Source organism: Myxine glutinosa, chromosome 1 (genome assembly GCF_964187855.1).
Source record: "Myxine glutinosa chromosome 1, kmMyxGlut1.1, whole genome shotgun sequence".
In the NCBI taxonomy this organism is placed as follows: Eukaryota; Metazoa; Chordata; class Myxini; order Myxiniformes; family Myxinidae; genus Myxine; species Myxine glutinosa.
The window spans coordinates 13,516,951-13,537,939 of record NC_136261.1 but is presented as its reverse complement, the minus strand read 5'-3'; the positions used below and the strand labels follow the sequence as shown (position 1 = coordinate 13,537,939).

The following is a 20,989-nucleotide window of genomic DNA, read 5'->3' as shown; positions in this document are numbered from 1 at the left end:
GATGAGTTAGGGGAGGGGTCTCCTTGTCTCGAAGGGGGAGGGGGTCTGGCTGTCTAGAGGGGAGTAGGAAGGGGTCTGGCTGTCTAGATGAGTTAGGGGAGGGGTCTCCTTGTCTCGAAGGGGGAGGGGGTCTGGCTGTCTAGGGGGGAGTAGGGAGGGGTCTGGCTGTCAAGAAGGGGGAGGGGGTCTGGCTGTCTCGGGCGGGTAGGGGAGGGGTCTGGCTATTTTGAAGGGGGAGAGGGTCTGGCTGTCTCGGGGGGAGGGGGAGTAGGGGAGGGGTCTGGCTGGAGGGGGGAGGGGAGGGTGTCTGGCTGTCTCGGGGGGAGGGGGGAGGGGAGGGTGTCTGGCTGGAGGGGGGAGGAGAGGAGGTCTGGCTGTCTGAAGGGGTTAGGGGAGGGGTCTCCTTTTCTAAAAGGGGGATGGGGTCTGGCTGTCTAGGGGGGGGGGCAGGGGTCTGGCTGTCTAGGGGGGGGGGAGGGGTCTGGCTTTCTAGGGGGGGAGGGGTTTGGCTGTCTAGGGGGCGGAGGGAGGGGTCTGGCTGTCTAGAAGTGGGAGGGGAGGGGTCTCCTTGTCTAGAAGCAGGAGGGGGTCTGGCTGTCTAGAGGGGAGTAGGGAGGGGTCTGGCTGTCTAGATGAGTTAGGGGAGGGGTCTCCTTGTCTCGAAGGGGGAGGGGGTCTGGCTGTCTATGGGGGAGTAGGGAGGGGTCTGGCTGTCTAGATGAGTTAGGGGAGGGGTCTCCTTGTCTAGAAGGGGGAGGGGTCTGGCTGTCTAGGGGGGAGTCGGGAGGGGCCTGGCTGTCTAGAAGGGGGAGGGGGTCTGGCTGTCTAGGGCGGGTAGGGGTGGGGTCTGGCTATTTTGAAGGGGGAGGGGGTCTGGCTGTCTCGGGGGGAGGGGGAGTAGGGGAGGGGTCTGGCTGTCTCGGGGGGAGGGGTCTGGCTGTCTTGAAAGGGGAGGGGGTCTGGCTGTGTCGACTCTAGAGGGTGCATCGCCATGGAGGGTGCTGCATTCCGGAGTACGTCCTTTTGGTAAGAGACAAAGTCGTGAATGATCATTACGTCAAATGTTCATGCGCTGCCCGATGCCCGATGGGGTGGAGCATCTCGGAGCACGTAAAACGGCCCGCGATTGGTTCACTCGAAGACACGTGACCCAGTCGCTGCACGAGGAAAGTTTTTGCGCGAAGAGGAGAGCACCTCCACGCGCGGGTAAACGACCAGGTGTGCGCGCGCGTTCATCGAGACCCCAAGTTCACATGCCTTGTTGCGCCGCCTGGGGATGTCCAAGTCGAACAGGGAATGGAATGTCCTTCCATCGATTCCCGCGCAATCCAGACAGACGACACCTTTGGGAGGAGAATGTTGGACGCACCGACTGGAAAGCGCGTGACAACTCCGTTTTATGTCAGGTAAGGTTGAGCGAGACAGGTGATCAAATATATAATTAATGATAGCCGATATATTACCTGCTGGACGATGTTTTATTGATCATTTCGTGTCGGACAGGCTCATTTTGATGTGGATCAGTATGAAAAGCGTCGAGCTGATAATCTACACAAACTCAAACAGAACGCCATTCCGACCATGTTTGCCTTGAACCAGGTAGACCATTCAGGAAAATGGCCGCCAAGGAAGCAACATGTTCGTTCAGACGATTTTCTCGGTAAGGACACGAAAGACGAAGTGAACGTTGTTGTTGTTGAACGTCCACGTTGTCTTTGGCCGGTCATGGCTGAGTTTGCAACCACGAGTTCGATTCCCGAACCGACGCTACCTATGGTATGGTTGTGTGTACATTATTACATTGTTTGTGTACTTTGTCACGTGTACCATCTTTATTATTGCATTGGGTGTGTACTTTGTCACGTGTACCATCTTTATTATTACATTGGATGTGTACTTTGTCACGTGTACCATCTTTATTATGACACTGGATATGTACTTTGTCACGTGTACCATCTTTATTATTACATTGGATATGTACTTTGTCACGTGTACCATCTTTATTATTACATTGGATATGTACTTTGTCACGTGTACCATCTTTATTATTACATTGGATGTATATTTTGTCACGTGTACCATCTTTATTATTACATTGGATGTGTACTTTGTCACGTGTGCAATCTTTATTATTACATTGGATGTGTACTTTGTCACGTGTACAATCTTTATTATTACATTGGATATGTACTTTGTCACGTGTACCATCTTTATTATTACATTGTTTGTGTACTTTGTCACGTGTACCATCTTTATTATTACATTGGATGTGTACTTTGTCACGTGTACAATCTTTATTATTGCATTGGGTGTGTACTTTGTCACGTGTACCATCTTTATTATTACATTGGATGTGTACTTTGTCACGTGTACCATCTTTATTATGACACTGGATATGTACTTTGTCACGTGTACCATCTTTATTATTACATTGGATATGTACTTTGTCACGTGTACCATCTTTATTATTACATTGGATATGTACTTTGTCACGTGTACCATCTTTATTATTACATTGGATGTATATTTTGTCACGTGTACCATCTTTATTATTACATTGGATGTGTACTTTGTCACGTGTGCAATCTTTATTATTACATTGGATGTGTACTTTGTCACGTGTACAATCTTTATTATTACATTGGATATGTACTTTGTCACGTGTACCATCTTTATTATTACATTGTTTGTGTACTTTGTCACGTGTACCATCTTTATTATTACATTGGATGTGTACTTTGTCACGTGTACAATCTTTATTATTGCATTGGGTGTGTACTTTGTCACGTGTACCATCTTTATTATTACATTGGATGTGTACTTTGTCACGTGTACCATCTTTATTATTACATTGGATGTGTACTTTGTCACGTGTACCATCTTTATTATTGCATTGGGTGTGTACTTTGTCATGTGTACCATCTTTATTATTGCATTGGGTGTGTACTTTGTCACGTGTACCATCTTTATTATTACATTGGGTGTGTACTTTGTCACGTGTACCATCTTTATTATTACATTGGATGTGTACTTTGTCACGTGTACCATCTTTATTATTGCGTTGGGTGTGTACTTTGTCATGTGTACCATCTTTATTATTGCGTTGGGTGTGTACTTTGTCATGTGTACCATCTTTATTATTGCATTGGGTGTGTACTTTGTCATGTGTACCATCTTTATTATTGCATTGGGTGTGTACTTTGTCATGTGTACCATCTTTATTATTGCATTGGGTGTGTACTTTGTCACGTGTACCATCTTTATTATTACATTGGGTGTGTACTTTGTCATGTGTACCATCTTTATTATTGCATTGGGTGTGTACTTTGTCACGTGTACCATCTTTATTATTGCATTGGGTGTGTACTTTGTCACGTGTACCATCTTATTACATTGGGTGTGTACTTTGTCACGTGTACCATCTTATTACATTGGGTGTGTACTTTGTCACGTGTACCATCTTATTGCATTGGGTGTGTACTTTGTCACGTGTACCATCTTATTACATTGGGTGTGTACTTTGTCACGTGTACCATCTTATTACATTGGGTGTGTACTTTGTCACGTGTACCATCTTTATTATTACATTGTTTGTGTACTTTGTCATGTGTACCATCTTTATTATTGCATTGGGTGTGTACTTTGTCACGTGTACCATCTTTATTATTACATTGGGTGTGTACTTTGTCATGTGTACCATCTTTATTATTGCATTGGGTGTGTACTTTGTCACGTGTACCATCTTTATTATTGCATTGGGTGTGTACTTTGTCACGTGTACCATCTTATTACATTGGGTGTGTACTTTGTCACGTGTACCATCTTATTACATTGGGTGTGTACTTTGTCATGTGTACCATCTTTATTATTGCATTGGGTGTGTACTTTGTCATGTGTACCATCTTTATTATTGCATTGGGTGTGTACTTTGTCACGTGTACCATCTTTATTATTACATTGGGTGTGTACTTTGTCATGTGTACCATCTTTATTATTGCATTGGGTGTGTACTTTGTCACGTGTACCATCTTATTGCATTGGGTGTGTACTTTGTCACGTGTACCATCTTATTACATTGGGTGTGTACTTTGTCACGTGTACCATCTTTATTATTACATTGTTTGTGTACTTTAGAAAACCCTCAAAATCACGTTGGTGTCCGTCCGTCCGTCCATCCAAAATGTGTTGGCGCTCATATCTCAAGGACTATACATTGAAACTAGCTGAAACTTAGAATATACATCGGCCAATAGGTCTAGTTAATGGGGTTTGAAACAAATTCCACATAAGTGGAATTGGTGTTTCTGTCTTCTACCGACTCCTATCCGGCCTTGCTCCCTCAGCTCTGTCCATGCTCTGTCCCCCAAATATTCCTACAGGTCGCACAAGATCAGCAGCAAATCTCTTCTGGTGAAAATTCCAAAATCAAGACCCTCTGCTCACCTTCACTCTTTCATTCCTCTTTTCTTCCGCCTCTGGAACAAACTCCCTCACTCCCTTCAATCTCACTCCTCCCTCCAGGTCTTTAAAACAGCTGTTCACCACCATCTCTTATCTTCCCCCATCCAAAACCTTGATCTTTTCTACCCCCGTTAATTCACCCCAGATCCACTTTTTTGAAATACCAACTTCTTTCCTGGAAGTCCTAGCAGTGTCCATGTGTTTTTTACCTTTCCCACCCCTCCCCCTTCCCACACCTCCTCCCCCCAAGCCCTCTCCTTCCCACAGATCTCCCGATGTCCCAGTTCTCTGCTGTTGTACTTGTGTGCTTCCCTCTCTGGCGTCTAAGGGGGTCTTTGTGGACCCACATCCCATCCCACCCCCACCCCCCCCTCCCTCCCCCGTCTTCCCCAAAACAGGAATTTGATTTTTCCTCTGACACCACACACACGATTTTGATGAAACTTGACCACAACCTTCATCACCCGTGGTGTACCAAAATGTGTTCACGACATAAGAAAAATTGGGGTCTGAGTGGGGGTTTCGGGGATTGGGGGGTGGTTGCCCCCACAAAATAGGTATTTGTTTGGTTAAAATCTTCATGATTGCGTTAGTATGATTGTACATGCTGCCCTGTCTTCTAGCAACTATTGAAATTGGTTTAAAATACAGTGATACTGTTTAAAATAACTTTAGTCAGTGTAGTATACTGCTTTATTCTACCAGGTGAGCGCCCAGGTGTATCAGCCCTATTTTTAAATATCACTGGCTCATCCGCTCTTCTCTGAGCCATGAGCACGTCCTTTAGGATATGTAATGGAGACAAACATTGTTTACTTGGTTGGTTATTGTCATTGCCAATGCAGTTTGTCAATATCGTAATACACCAGGTATTTAGTTGTTCCTATGTTACAATTTCAAGAATTGTGAGGCACGGATTTGTAATTGTAAACCTACAAGTCTCCTTTGTGGAGTCAAATTGAGATTCGAAAGGATCACTGGAGATGTGTAGAAATGGACTGTCGTGGTTGCCAAAGGTTCCACTTGAAGCAGTACAACAACACACAACAGGCATTTTAAGGCCATTTTCCCTGCAAGAGCGGGGGTTAGCCTTGCAGGCCCCATGACGATCTTCTCCATTTTGCCCTATTTTCTGCATCTCTCCTTGATAACCCCCTTGCCCGCATTTCTTCTCCCACCATCTTTAGCCAAGTCTTTCTCGGTCTTCCCCGTCCTCTACATCCTTCTACATTCATTTCCATCTCTCTTCTCAACCAGTCACTTTCATCCTTCCTCAACACATGACCAAACCATCTCAACCTGTTTCTCTTCACAGCATCAATCACAGGCTCTATTCCCATCATCTTTCGCAATTCATCATTTGGCTTCCTCTCTCTCAACGATACTCCACACTTCCACTGAACCATTCGCTTTTCCACCCTTTCCAGCCTTCATTGCTGCTCTACGTTCATTACCCATGTCTCGCTCCCATAAATCATAACACTTCTCACACATGCAGCATACACTTTTCCCTTCAGCTTCAACGACACTCCCCTCCTCGTTAGCATGCCACTCAGTTCCTGAAACTTCTTCCATGCACATCTCACTCGAGCAACCGTTGCCGAGTCTGATTCATCCACTTGAAGCAGTGTGAAAACAAATGTTATGAAGTTTTTGTTTCTTTGGAACCGGACACCATTGGGTGTTGTCTATTTGCAGAGCTGCTTCGCATTGTGAAAGTGGAACCTGAAGATTTGGATGCCGCTGAAACGAAAGGTAAACGACGAATGTCTTTACCCATGTCTCTTTGTTTGAGCACAACCCGTGTGTCCACAAATTCAGCAAAATGTACCAGGATCATAGTTTACCAGGGTCGGCCGAGCTCATGGTTGTCGTTCGTATGCAGCACGAGGCTGCGGGGTACATCATTGGCTGAGGGTACGGCTGTGCCGCTGATGCAGTGCCCTCTGCTGGTTAAGGCAGGACTTTGTAATTTGTTCGTCGTGCTGCTAATAGCTCACCTACTCTTCGCTAACGTCGTTTAACTAATACCGACAGACAGCCCAGTTTACCGTCTGCCCGAGGTTCGGCACACACATTGATGAATCGTCGTGATTGTGAAACACTGGGGTGACGATTTCTAGCCAGGCCAGGATTCGAACCCAAGCCACACGGCGTAGGGTCGATTTGCATACCTCTAGGTTAGGCCATCCTGTCGGCCTTTTATACCATGGTTAATGAACTTCCAAATTGGTCTTGGAGCAGTATTGCCATCTGCTATCCCTGACTTGGGCCACTTTGTGCCTGAAACACTTTGAGTCTGTTCCTCTTTGACAAATCCTCAAGTTGGTAGTTTTCTGCATTTTCCATTTTGCAATTTTTGCAGTGCCGATGATTACCCATGGCATTATGTGATTTTTCTTTTCCCTTCATGTTGTATTTTCTTATTTTTACTTTCTTAGTGGATGATATGACGCATTCCTGGAAAACCTTTCAAGATGCTGATGCATACCACAATGGAAATGTGAATGGGATAAGCATCGACACCGACAAGGAAGTTACGACCTGGAAGAACGCCACTGCAATGGCATTGAACAATCAATACAGGTGCGTGCGTTCTTCCTCTGGTGGGTACGTTCTTTCTCTGGTGGGTACGTTCTTTCTCTGGTGGGTACGTTCTTTCTCTGGTGGGTGCGTTCTTCCTCTGGTGCGTGCATTCTTCCTCTGGTGCGTGTGTTATTCCTTTGGTGCGTGCGTTCACCTCTGGTGCGTGCGTTCTGGCGTTATTCCCCTGGTGCGTGCGTTCACATTCCTCTGGTGCGTGCGTTCACATTCCTCTGGTGCATGCGTTCTTACTCTGTTGCGTGCGTTCTTCCTGTGGTGCGTGCGATATTCCTCTGGTGCGTGCGTTACTCCTCTGGTGCGTGCGTTACTCCTCTGGTGCGTGCGTTATTCCTCTGGTGCGTGCGTTACTCCTCTGGTGCGTGCGTTACTCCTCTGGTGCGTGCGTTATTCCTCTGGTGCGTGCGTTACTCCTCTGGTGCGTGCGTTACTCCTCTGGTGCGTGCGTTATTCCTCTGGTGCGTGCGTTACTCCTCTGGTGCGTGCGTTACTCCTCTGGTGCGTGTGTTATTCCTCTGGTGCGTGCTTTATTCCTCTGGTGCGTGCGTTATTCCTCTGGTGCGTGCGTTATTCTTCTGGTGCGTGCGTTATTCCTCTGGTGCGTGCGTTATTCCTCTGGTGCGTGCGTTATTCCTCTGGTGCGTGCGTTATTCCTCTGGTGCGTGCGTTATTCCTCTGGTGCGTGCGTTATTCCTCTGGTGCGTGCGTTATTCCTCTGGTGCGTGCGTTATTCCTCTGGTGCGTGCGTTATTCCTCTGGTGCGTGCGTTATTCCTCTGGTGCGTGCGTTATTCCTCTGGTGCGTGCGTTATTCCTCTGGTGCGTGCGTTATTCCTCTGGTGCGTGCGTTATTCCTCTGGTGCGTGCGTTATTCCTCTGGTGCGTGCGTTATTCCTCTGGTGCGTGCGTTATTCCTCTGGTGCGTGCGTTATTCCTCTGGTGCGTGCGTTATTCCTCTGGTGCATGCGTTATTCCTCTGGTGCGTGCGTTATTCCTCTGGTGTGTGCGTTATTCCTCTGGTGCGTGCGTTCTTACTCTGTTGTGTGCGTTCTTCCTGTGGTGCGTACGTTCTTCCTGCTGTGCGTGCGTTCTTCCTCTGGTGTGTGCGTTCTTCTTCTGGCGCATACGTTCTTCCTCTGGTGCGTGCGTTCTTCCAGGCCCGTTGTATCATGGCATAGTTGTTTTACCATGCTGGACCACAATGAATAACTACTGTAGCTTTGGCACTCGTTTTATTTGAAGGGGTTGCAAGACTATTGCCCCTGTCAGTCTGTCTGTCTGTTTGTTTATTTGTCTATGTCTATATATTTTCATTAAAAAAAATTTCTCTGCATCTGCTTATCCGATTGCGAAACATTAAACATAAGAGGAGTTCCCCATGGAGAATATTATATTTATAAGTCTGATATAATAGGACACACAGTATTGTAACCATATTTGATTAAACAAGAAAAAAACTGGACTTCTTCTCCGAAACTGCTCAACGAAAAATATTGAAACTTGGCATACGTCAATTCCTCTTGGGGTATGTATATAGGGTGATAATGATGATGTTCATGGTGAAGTGGTATTCCAGCCGTAATTGGTTGAATTGAAATCCTTATCCGAAAAACTGAAACTTCATATATCTGATCTACGACCCGATGAGAGTGAAAAATTACATTTATGACTGCATCGTTGGCCATATTGTGGTTATGTGGTCTTGTGGCCTGTTGGATTGAAAATTTTTAAAACGTTTTTAAAAATCCCGTATTCATCTTAATTGAAGCAATTTAGCCTTGATGCGCACAAAAGTGATCGTTATATAAAGTCACGTGAAAAAGTAAGTACACCCCATGTAAAGTTTTGACTTTTTCAACATATTTCAACATACAGCTATTTGCTCTTCATTTCAACAATATTGATAGATAAAGGTGATATAATATAACAAATATCATGAAACATTTACATTTTGTAGTCCATTGTACAATTTAAATAAACATAAATGCAAATTTCGCATGTGGAAAAAGTAAGTACACCCTTGGCTCTAATAGGTGGTATTGCCCCCTTTGGCAGAAACAACCTCAAGTAGGGGTTTCTTATAACTGGTGACCAGTCTCTGACATCGACTGGGAGAAATTTTTGCCCACTCCTCCATGCAGAATTATTTCAGCTGTGCGATGTTTGAGGGGTTTCTTGCATGCACACCTCGTTTCAAATCCCCCCACAACATCTCGATGGGATTTAGATCTGGGCTTTGATTTGGCTATTCCAGAACCCTCCATTTCTTTATTTTCAGCCATTCCTTGGTGGATTTGGCCTGGTGTTGGCTTAACGGTAAGGGTGCCGGCTTGGGATCCTAGGATCCTGGGTTCGAATCGCGGTCGATCGCTGAATTAACGCCAGGGGGGTTGACTCAGCCTGTCAACCTTCCGAGGTCGGCAAATTGAGTACCAGCTTGCTGGGATGAATGAACCTGGTTTGTACTCCGGTTTAGAATAGGTACACCGTATCCCTGCGCATCGTAAGAGCATGACCAAGGGTTGGCGTCAGGAAGGGCATCCGGCCATAAAAACATTGCCTCAAACAGGGAACCATGATTATCATGGGGCCCGCAAGGCTAACCCCCGCTTTAGCGGGGAAAATGGCCTTAAAACGATCATTCATTCATTCATATTCATTCATATTCCTTGGTGGATTTACGGGTATGTTTAGGGTCACTGTCATGTTGCAAGGTCCACCTTTGGTTGAGCTTCAACTTGCCAACAGATGGCCTCACATTATCCTCAAGCACGCTCTGGTACAATGAAGAATTCATAGTGGATTCTATGATGGTGAGCTGCCCAGGCCCTGATGCAGCAAAGCTGCCCCAAACCATAATATTTCCACCACCATGCTTTACAGTTGATATCAGGCTCTTGTAGTCAAATGCTGTCTTTGGTTTTCGCCAAACATATCTTCTGGTACTGTGGCCAAATAGCTCTACCTTTGAATTATCTGTCCAGAGCACATTGTTCCAGAAGTGCTGGTCTTTGCCGAGGTGTTCATTGGCAAACTTTAGTCTTGCCCTGATGTTCTTTCTGGACAGCAATGGTTTCCTCCTGGCACACCTCCCATGTAGATCAAATTTGTGCAGCCTCTTTCTAATGGTAAACTCGTGCACTTTGACATCAACAGTGGCAAGAGCTACATGTAGGTCCCGTGATAACATTCTGGGGTTCTTAGAGACTTCTTTCAGCATTTTGCGGTCTGCTCTCGGGCTGAACTTGCTGGGGCGGCCTGGCCTGAGCAAGTTGGCAGTTGTTTGGAATCTTATCCACTTGTAGATGATCTTCCGGACAGTCGAATGATTGATTTCAAATTGTTTGGAGATCTTTTTAAATCCCTTCCCAGACTCGTAGGCATCTATAACCTTCTTTCTGAAGGCCTCAGAGAGCTCTTTTGATCTAGGCATGGTGACGCTGCACACTTCAACAACAAAGAGCAAACCAAACTAAATGTCTGAGGTTTAAATAAGACAGGTTCCTCCAAGATCCTCTCTCATGATGTTCTAATCATTTGCATCTGAGCTGGTGCACCTGATTCTAATTTTAGGTATTTGAAGTAGTGATAAATGTAGGGGTGTACTTACTTTTTCCACATGCGAAATTTGCATTTATGTTTATTGTCCCCCGTCGCACAGCGTAGCGAAAGGGGGACGACGGCTTTCCCCTCCGTCCGTGTGTCCGTCCGTGCATGCATGTGTGCGTGTTTGCGTGCGGGCGTGCGTAAGCGAAGGACCGCATTCAAATTTGGTGTGTGGGTGCAACCCACGTCAAAATACAAGATGGCCACCACCATATATATGTCTGAACCTTGTGAGTGAAATATCGCGAAAAATAAGCGAAGTACCAACTTCTATTCTGGTGTGTGGGTGTATCTAGGCACAAGGAAGGACGCTGTTTAAAATTGGGTCGCCACGTCAAAATCCAAGATGGCCACCACCATATATATGTCTGAACATTGTGAGATAAATATCTTGAAAAATAAGCGAAGTACCAACTTCTAATTTGGTGTGTGGGTGTATCTCGGCATAAGGAAGAACGCTATTCTAAATTGGGTCGCCACGTCAAAATCTAAAATGGCCGCCACCATATATATGTCTGAACCTTGTGAAATAAATATCTTGAAAAATAAGCGAAGTACCAACTTCTAATTTGGTGTGTGGGTGTATCTCGGCATAAGGAAGAACGCTTTTAAAAATTGGGTCGCCACGTCAAAATCCAAGATGGCCGCCACCATATATATGTCTGAACCTTGTGAGCAAAATATCTTGAAAAATAAGCAAAGTACCAACTTCTAATCTGGTGTGTAGGTGTATCTAGGCACAAGCAAGAAGGCTGTTTAAAATTGGGTCGCCATGTCAAAATCCAAGATGGCCGCCGCCATGTATGTCTGAACCTTGTGAGAATATCTTGAAAAATAAGCGAAGTACCAACTTCTAATTTGGTGTGTGGGTGTATCTCGGCATAAGGAAGAACGCTATTGTAAATTGGGTCGCCACGTCAAAATCCAAGATGGCCGCCACCATATATATGTCTGAACTTTGTGAGCGCAATATCTTGAAAAATAAGCGAAGTACCAACTTCTAATCTGGTGTGTGGGTGTATCTAGGCATAAGGAAGAACGCCATTGAAAATTGGGTCGCCACGTCAAAATCCAAGATGGCCGCCGCCATGTATGTCTGAACCTTGTGAGCGAAATATCATATCATAGCATGTTTTCTGCGTCTTCCACTTTGTCAACTCGCATCACTTCACCGACGGGGGACGTAGGCTTAACGCTTGTTTAAATTATACAATGGACTACAAAATGTAAATGTTTCATGATATTTGTTATATTATATCACCTTTATCTATCAATATTGTTGAAACTAGGGCATGCCCGTACTATATCTATATCTAAAATTATATCCCCCCCCTCTATTTACATGAAATGGTTTGGTCCAAAGCGAACGGCTTGCGAGTGGTGACAATCCCCCCCCTCTATTTACATGCAATGGTTTGGTCCAAAGCGAACGGCTTCCGGAGTTTGGTAAAGAAATCGCCATCGCGTGAACAAACGCGCAGGAAAGCGAATGAATCGCAAATTCGTTTTTATTAGTTGTAAAACATAGTTTAACGCCAACATAGTTTGCAAACGTGAAATAAATGAATACGCTCTCAAATGTGCCATCCGAGGCAGAGTGTGCCCGCCACGTTCGGCACACGCGATCGTTCGCTGCTCTCTGATTGGTTGAATCGTTTTTTGGACATAGCTCGGTAAGTAATTGTCCGATTAATATGAAACCTTGAAAAGGCACATCCTCGGGTCCCCAGCAATATACCTGGCAAGTTAAAAGTATATCGGACCCGTGGTTGTCGAGAAACAGCGGTCACAGACAAACGTACAAACGTACAAACGTACAAACGTACAAACGTACAGACAGAGATTACTGGAATTATAGATAGATGAAGATCAAATAGCTGTCTGTTGAAATATGTTGAAAAAGTCAAAACTTTACATGGGGTGTACGGTACTTACTTTTTCACGTGACTCTATACTAATCTGTAATAATAATAATATATAAGGTGTGTGTGTGTGTGTGTGTGTGTGTGTGTGTGTGTGTGTGTGTGTGTGTGTGTGTGTGTGTGTGTGTGTGTGTGTGTGTGTGTGTGTGTGTGTGTGTGTGCGTGCGCGTGTGTCCTCCATAACTCCAAAACCATTAGTCCTAGCGACCCCAAAGGTTGCAAGCATACCTAGGGTTTTCCAAAGGGGTGCGAGAATGAAAACTTGATATTTGGGTAAATTTAAACACCCATTTTTGTCCCCTGTCGCACAGCGTAGCGAAAGGGGGACTACGGCTTTCCCCTCCATCCGTGTGTCCGTTCCTGCGTGTGTGCGGGCGTGCATGCGTGCGTGCGTAAGCGAAGGACCGCATTCAAATTTGGTGTGTGGGTGCAACCCACGTCAACATCCAAGATGGCCGCCGCCATGTATGTCTGATGCCATGTATGTCTGAACCTTGTGAGATGAATATCTTGAAATATTAAGTGAAGTACCAACTTCTAATCTGGTGTGTGGGTGTAGCTAGGCATAAGGAAGAACGCTATTGAAAATTGGGTCGCCACGTCAAAATCCAAGATGGCCGCCGCCATGTATGTCTGAACCTTGTGAGATGAATATCTTGAAAAATAAGCGAAGTACCAACTTCTAATTTGGTGTGTGGGTGTATCTCGGCACAAGGAAGAAGGCTATTGTAAATTGGGTCGCCACGTCAAAATCCAAGATGGCCGCCACCATATATATGTCTGAACTTTGTGAGTGAAATATCTTGAAAAATAAGCAAAGTACCAACTTCTAATCTGGTGTTTGGGTGTATCTCGGCACAAGGAAGAAGGCTATTGAAAATTGGGTCGCCACGTCATAATCCAAGATGGCCGCCGCTATGTATGTCTGAACCTTGTGAGTGGAATATCTTGAAAAATAAGCGAAGTACCAACTTCTAATCTGGTGTGTGGGTGTATCTTGGCATAAGGAAGAACGCCATTGAAAATTGGGTCGCCACGTCAAAATCCAAGATGGCCGCCTCCATGTATGTCTGAACCTTGTGAGCGAAATATCATATCATCGCATGTTTTCTGCGTCTTCCACTTTGTCAACTCACATCACTTCACCGACGGGGGACCTAGGCGTAACGCTTGTTATATTTGGTTCTATTGCATTATCTTTTTTGAAGTTAATTAATGGGAGTGCACTTTACAGCCTGCCTTTGCAATCCATGGCGATACGATAGACACCGCTCCTTTTTTATTTTACGTAAACAGTATTTTATTGCATGAGATCACATTGTTTCATATTTTTGTGTGATCTACTTTGATTATATTAATATAGTAGTATTAATATACCTATAAAAAAACCAACGTCGAATCGAACCTCATGTTAAGAATTTCCTTTTGTAAAACGTGTGTTTTGCTTCGAATGGCCTCACACCATCCGTTTAACTCTGATTTGATTTGTCTTCATTTCTGGTAGTCGCTAAAACAGATCACGACTCTGAAAAATTGTGTGAAATCTTTTCACTTTTGATTGATTTACCACGTCGAGTGACTTTGCATGGTACAACCCTTAAATATTCCTCGTGCTCTCCGTATATGCCTTGCCTCCCACTCCTCCTTTCTCTCCCTCTTTTGTCTTTCTCTCCTTTCCCTCTTCCTCTCCCCAATACCACTCTCTCCTCCTACCCTCCCCTCTATTCGCCCCTCTTCTTTCTCTCTTAATATTCCCGTCGATGAAGTGATTGCGTTGCCCTGCAACGCTGGGTACCTTTGCTCGTAAGCAATAAAGCTACGGATAATGATGGTCCCAGATACAATTTGCAAAAGCTTTATTAATTCTGTCACTGATTATATAGCTCTGGTGTTATTGTTTTGTTGTTTTTTTCGATTGGGAATGTTAGTTGCATATATTAGGGTAGTAATGTCTTTCTTTTTGTTTACAGTACATTTTGTCGCCAACAACCATCGGACAAACACCATGATGGCAGCACCACCGCCCAACAAGATTACACTGACTTTCATTTTGAGCTAGAGATTCCCAATACAACTGGATCCAGACTTCCCACACTGGCTGCTGCTGCGGCCACGAAAAGCAGTAGCTGCCAGCCTCATCTGCAAGTTGATCCTGTAACTCAAGAAATATTAACTCAACTACAAAGTCATCCCAGCAAAAAGATAATGGCGCTGCAAAGTGAACTCGCAAGAGCCAGACAGCACGATACCGATGACCTGTATTTATTAAGCCTGGCCCCAGATATCAAATCCTTAAAGCCAGAGGCCAAATCCCTGTTTAAGATCCGTGTGCAATTGCTGCTCCATGAGCTGAAATATGGAGGCAAAACCAATAAAACTATCCATTCCTCTCCCAATATATCCCACAGCACAAGTCCTGTAGCATGCACCTTCACCCCAACACTAGCCGGCTCTTAGCCCATCATAGCTACCTGAGGAACTTTATGACAGTCACGTAACTGTACATGCATTCTTACATTATTTTACCTCATTCTTGGAGAAGAGAAATCTCCGGTTTAGGTTTTTAAAGTCTGTAAATAAGTTTTCCGTTCCATAAATTGTTTCCCGGCTGTTTGCCTCATGGCATGTTGCTGCTTCAAAAAACATATCATATTTACCGACCGTACCGCAGTTCTTGTTTGAAACTGTGTGGTGAGAGCAAAATAAATACCATTGGGAATCATCTCTTCACAACACAGAATAGTTCCAAGGTACATGGGAATTCTTATGGAAACTAGAACAATGCAACTGTCTCGCCAATATGCCTCCGCATCGTCCTACAACGGGTAAATGCCATCACTCTGCAGACGTATGGGTAATAGATCATTTTTGTGAAGTTTCGTGTTGATCGGATAAGGTTCGTTTTTTTCTATCCAAGATGGCTGCCAAACCACGAGACCGATGACTTCATCATTTTCAAACTATATGCAACAGTGCTGTTAGATGATATCTTACTATAATTCACCAAATGTCTGTCCGTCTGTTCGAAGGTACCGCAAAAACGGCTCAACCAATCGAAACGATATTTTGTGTGGGTAATCCTGGAATCTCCAGGAGTAAAATAGGCGATTTAGTTTTCCCATTTTCAGCTTTGGTCTCCAGTATTCTCAGGTTTGGACTCCCGCATAACATTCGCGTTCGCATTACGTTCATTGTGACGATGTTCTCATTGTGACGATGTATGTGTTCACGGTAGTGTTTGATGTGACGGTGTGAACGTAATTTCGTAATGTTTTTCGTTTCGTAATCCTTTAATGAACGTTTAATGTTTAATGTTCAATGAACGTTTAATGTTTAATGAACGTTTAATGTTTAATGAACGTTTAATGCCCTTCGATGTCCGGGGCCGCACCCGCGCTACACTGGACGGGCCAGCGTGTACCTTGCCCTTCGCTGTCAGGTTCGGGTAAACCGCTGAACCCCATCTGTGATGGGGACTGGGGCTTGAGACAGTGTCCTTCATTAAAAGTATAATAAACGCTGTCTCCATCAATCTTGCCAAGGCCGTAACAGCAATCGGCTCAAAATCCTTTTAACTGTTGATTTGGTACTGTTACACGTATCGGGAATTTGGTACACGTATCGGGAGTACATACGACATAGCGATTATGAACACTATTATCGATCACGATTCACGATCATAGTGTATCGATCACTATTTGAAACACGATGGAATAATATTTACCGATATGAACAGTGATGTGGCTTTTATTGAAATTCTAAAGATACTGTTTAGATTTTGATGATTTGCGTGTGATATGATTCGACGGATGTTTATATGAATCGTTTAAAATAAAAAAAACCTTAAATTTCTGATATTTTGCCTTTTCATTTGGGCCTCCCAATTGGAGCCCCGCCCATAGGGCGGGTACCGTTGCTAGTTTGTAAAATTCCGCATTGATAGGGCTAGCGGTTTCAGAGATATAATTATTTAATATTTTCCTTCAATCCAAAATGGCTGCCAAACCATGTGACCTATGATATATAAATTTAATATTTCAATACAAATGGGTCATGGATCATGTGCATGCAATTTCAGATTATTAGGATAAGGAATTCGATTAAAACATTTTTAGCTGGTAAAGAATGTTATGAAGTTTATGAGTGACTAGCAGAAGTACCCGGCATTGCCGGGCGGGGGAGGAGAGGGGAACGGGGGGAGGGGAGGGGAACGGGGGGGAGGGGAGAAGAGTGGGAGGGGGAGAGGGGAGAAGAGGGGGGGATGGTGAGGGATGGGAGGGGGGAGGGTGGGGGAGGGGAGGGGCCGGAAGGGGGAGGGGGGACCCGGCAGAAGTACCCGGCATTGCTGGGCGTGGGAGGGGAGGGGAACGGGTGGGGGAGGGGAGGGGAGAAGGGTGGGGGAGGGGAGAAGGGTGGGGGAGGGGAGGGGGTAGGGTGGAGGGGGAAAGGGTGGGGAAGGGGGAGGGGGAGGGGGAGGGAAGGGGATGGCCAGTCAACAATGACGTTGCAGTTCTCATGGTCGGAGAGCAGCACAACAATCGGACATAGTCCTGCATATTCGCAACAGCACGAAGCGGATTTTGGAGACTCACCGATCCTGTGACGTCCTCCAGTACCGGCGTTGCCGGGCGGGGGAAGGGAGACCCGTACATTCCCAACCCGTACATTCGTCCTCTCGACTCAAGCTCACTCGGACAAAAGCTTCGCACAAATTACACCGTGAAGGCCCAATGGTCATGTCTGTGCCACAAATCACGGGCACACTGAATTGAAAATATATAGAACGCTCATACTCCGTGAAAAGTGAAGCCGCCGTGTCGCCATCTTGGTCAGCACGACTCGACCAACCCGCTTCGCGGATCTCGTTTTGTGCGGCAATAAACTGCTCCAATCGGTTACGGAAGGGTTGTGGAAAGACGTTTCACAGCTGTTTCAAAGACATTTAATTCATATCGCACAAAATCGATACAAAACATGATCGCATAAAAGGTGAAAAAACGTGTGACGGGATGGAACATCACGTGATCGCTCTGAGCGAATCAGCGAGCTGCTCTGGAACCGGCTGAGATTAGCGGGAACTTCGCTGAAATGCGCTGAGGTAAATATGAATAAAAAATATGGATCGTCAAATATTTTGAGTTCGGCCATGTTCGTCCCAGGCTCAATGACCATGTCTATGTCAAATATCAAGCACGTAAGCCTCTCTGTTTAGGAGTCTATCGGTAACATTACACACACACACACACACACACACACAAACTGTGTTTTATATAAATAGATGGTGCCAAATGGACACAGCTAGGACCACTTCACCTATGATGTCGTCATTATCATGCTTTTGTTCCCCATTGGGAGTACTTGACAATGTACCAAGTTTCAAATTTTTCCATTCTGCGGTTTCTGAGAAATAATTTTTTTAATTATTTGCTTTTAATCCAAGATGGCTGCCATACCACGTGACCCATGACGTCACAATTATAAAAACATTCTGCATGGGTGTCACTCCTGCCCTGAAAGTTTCGTCTCAATCGGACATATGGTTGCTGAGGAAAACGAGGTTTAGCCCAAACGGACGGATGGACGGACAACCCGAAAACGTAATGCCTGCGGCGACTTTGTCGGCGGAGGCATAAAAAGCACTATCCTCACTTTTGTAGTATCTGAACAAATGTTCAGACATTGTGCAATTCTTCAGGGGCATTCGGAGCATCCTGCAGATTATCTGTGCCAATCTCACCAACGTCTTCTACAATGTCATGTCAGTTTGTGACCTTAACAATTTTAGTAATTTCAGCCACAAGACAACCTGAAGTTGAAAAACCCTTTTTTATTCATCAAGGGAACAAGTGCACGGAGTTGGTCTTCCAAGGGGTACTTCACCACAGCAAAGGTGGAGAGGAGAAGTAACTCTGCAGCAGAGGAAAAACTCGCCCTTGCTCCAAACATTTCATAAAGATGGATTTATATCAAATTCCTTCATCACTGCTTGATCCTGCAATGATCTCTGCAATCTCCAAATCAGCAATGACAAAAGAGTAGTTTGCGTCTGTCATGGTTTACAACAGGAATGTACGGAGGGAATGCACTTAGCTTGGAGCTGTCTTGTCTGGGTGTTTGATTCCTGACCTGACTATAAACTATCAGATTCCTTCTCCGTTACTTTGCATCAATGGGTGTGCTGTCCTTTGGATGGACGTTAAACTGGGCATCCCGTCTTCCAGCATTCGTTGGTTGAAGTCAAACATCCCACAGTGCCCTTAGCCAATAGTAGGCGTGCTATCGCCAGCACCCTAAACAAATTACAAATTCCTGCCCAAACTGGCTGCTTGAAAGGCACACCCATTGATGGTGAACCACTCAGTTTAATCCTATTCAAAGAAAGTGCTTTTATTTGGCAGCACCAACGTTCTGTAAAGAATATTGTGGCTCATCAATTTTACTTTTTTAAAGCCTGGTGTTGGCTTAGCGGTTAGGGTGCTGGCTTGGGATCCTAGGATCCTGGGTTCGAACTCTGGTCGATCGCTGATTTAACGCCAGAGGGGTTGACTCAGCCTGTCATCCTTCCGAGGTCGGCAAATTGAGTACCAGTTCGCTGGTAATTCCCTGTGTCGCAAGAGTTGACGAACAGGGTTGGTGGCAGGAAGGGCATCCGGCCATAAAATATCGCTTCAAAAATGGGACCATGGTGCCCGAAAAAGGCCAACCCCTGCTCTGCAGGGAAAAAATGGCCTCCAAAGGTGGTTCTTCTTCTTCTTCTATTTTACTTTTGATCATTCTTGACTTTTTTATGCCTCCTCCGACGAAGTCACCGGAGGCATTATGTTTTCTGAGTGTCTGTAGCTGTCCGTCCGTGCATTAGTCCGTCCATGATAGGTTTTTGTTACCACAATAACTTAAAAACGGCTGAAGGGATCTTAGTCAAACTTGGTACAAGGACGTATATAATGATATAATAATGTGGGTCGAGGCATATGGGTTGACGTTGCGACATCGAAGAATGCTGTTCTGGTTTTTATTCTGCCTTTTTCAACTTTAAAAAAAATTAAGATTGTTCCAAAATAAATAGATTGCCACTATATTGTTCAGACACGTGTTACGGATTCGTCACTTCCGTCGTCGTGGTTTTCATCCACTGTAAGCATTTTTGGTTCCATGTACTATTATTGTTATCGTTTAAGTGAAATGTAGATAACTGTTTTCAAAAGGTAAAAAATTAGTGTTTTAAAAGAAACCGGAAACCGGATCGGGAGAAACCGGAAGTGGAAGAGGGGCGGAAAAAAAAAAGAGCGGCGCAAGTGAGGTCGGGAAGAAAAGCCGAGCTGCTTTGAGGTCGCGAGGAGACGCTGGCGAACTGGGGTCACGAGCGAACTTTGGGTTTCCTGGGAAAGGGATTCCTGCGATAGAGTGGTTATCGCTGTGACAGATAAACCTGCGTGTCGGGTTTGCGTTTTTTTTTTTGTATACAAGATCGAGACTCGTGAAAGAGCTAACATTAATCACACAGAAAGACAAACCGACACATAAAACATATAACATGGGGAGCGGTAGACAAGATGGGGCGAGAGGGGGAGGAACACAAACACAACATCTGAGAGCAGGGACATCGAGAGATCAGTGGGAGGGAGAGGGCTTTGGGAGGGGGAGGCATGGGAAGGGGGGGGGGAGGCATGGGAAGGGGGGGGGAGGCATGGGAAGGGGGGGGAGGCATGGGAAGGGGGGGGGTGGGAGAGGTATAAAACATATGGACACTGCCAGGACTTTTTATTTTTTTTTGTATACAAGATCGAGGCTCGTGGAAGAGCAAACATTAATCACACAGAAAGACAAACAGACACATAAAACAAATAACATCGGGAGCGGTAGACAAGATGGGGAGAGAGGGGGAAGGACACAAACACAACATTTGAGAGCAGGGACCGAGAGACATGGAGACATCGAGAGAACTGTGGGAGGGAGAGGGCTTTGAGGGGGAGGCATGGAAGGGGGGGGGGTGGGAGAGGTATAAAATATATGGACACTGCCAGGACTTCCAGGAAAGAAGTTGGAATTTCAAACAAGGTGGATCTGGGGTGAATTAGTGGGGGTAGAAAAGAAAGGTTTTGATCAAGTTTTGATCAAAAGATCAAGGTTTTGGATGGGGGAAGATAAGAGATGGTGGTGAACAGCTGTTTTAAAGACCTGGAGGGAGGAGTGTGATTGAAGTGAGTGTGGGAGTTTGTTCCAGAGGCGGGAGAAAAGAGGCATGAAAGAGTGAAGGTGAGCAGAGAGCCGAGATTTCGGCAGTTTAACCATCAGAGGGTGGCTGGCAGATCTTGTGCGACCTGTAGGAATATTTGGGGGACAGAGCACAGAGAGAGCTGGGGGAGCAAGGCCGGAGAGGAGTCGGTAGAAGACAGAAAG

At 45.2% G+C, this 20,989-nt stretch overlaps 1 protein-coding gene across 1 annotated transcript; it reads left to right on the top strand.

Moving 5' to 3' along the window:
* Positions 1 to 1,079: 1,079 nt before the first annotated feature.
* On the top strand, positions 1,080 to 16,439 carry LOC137433972 (uncharacterized). Its single transcript, XM_068126927.2, has 5 exons — positions 1,080 to 1,406; positions 1,504 to 1,660; positions 6,160 to 6,216; positions 6,903 to 7,047; positions 14,560 to 16,439. Exons 1-5 carry the CDS (start codon positions 1,080 to 1,082, stop codon positions 15,044 to 15,046), a joined length of 1,173 nt encoding a protein of 390 aa, XP_067983028.2. The 3' UTR covers positions 15,047 to 16,439.
* The last annotated feature ends 4,550 nt before the right edge of the window (positions 16,440 to 20,989 follow it).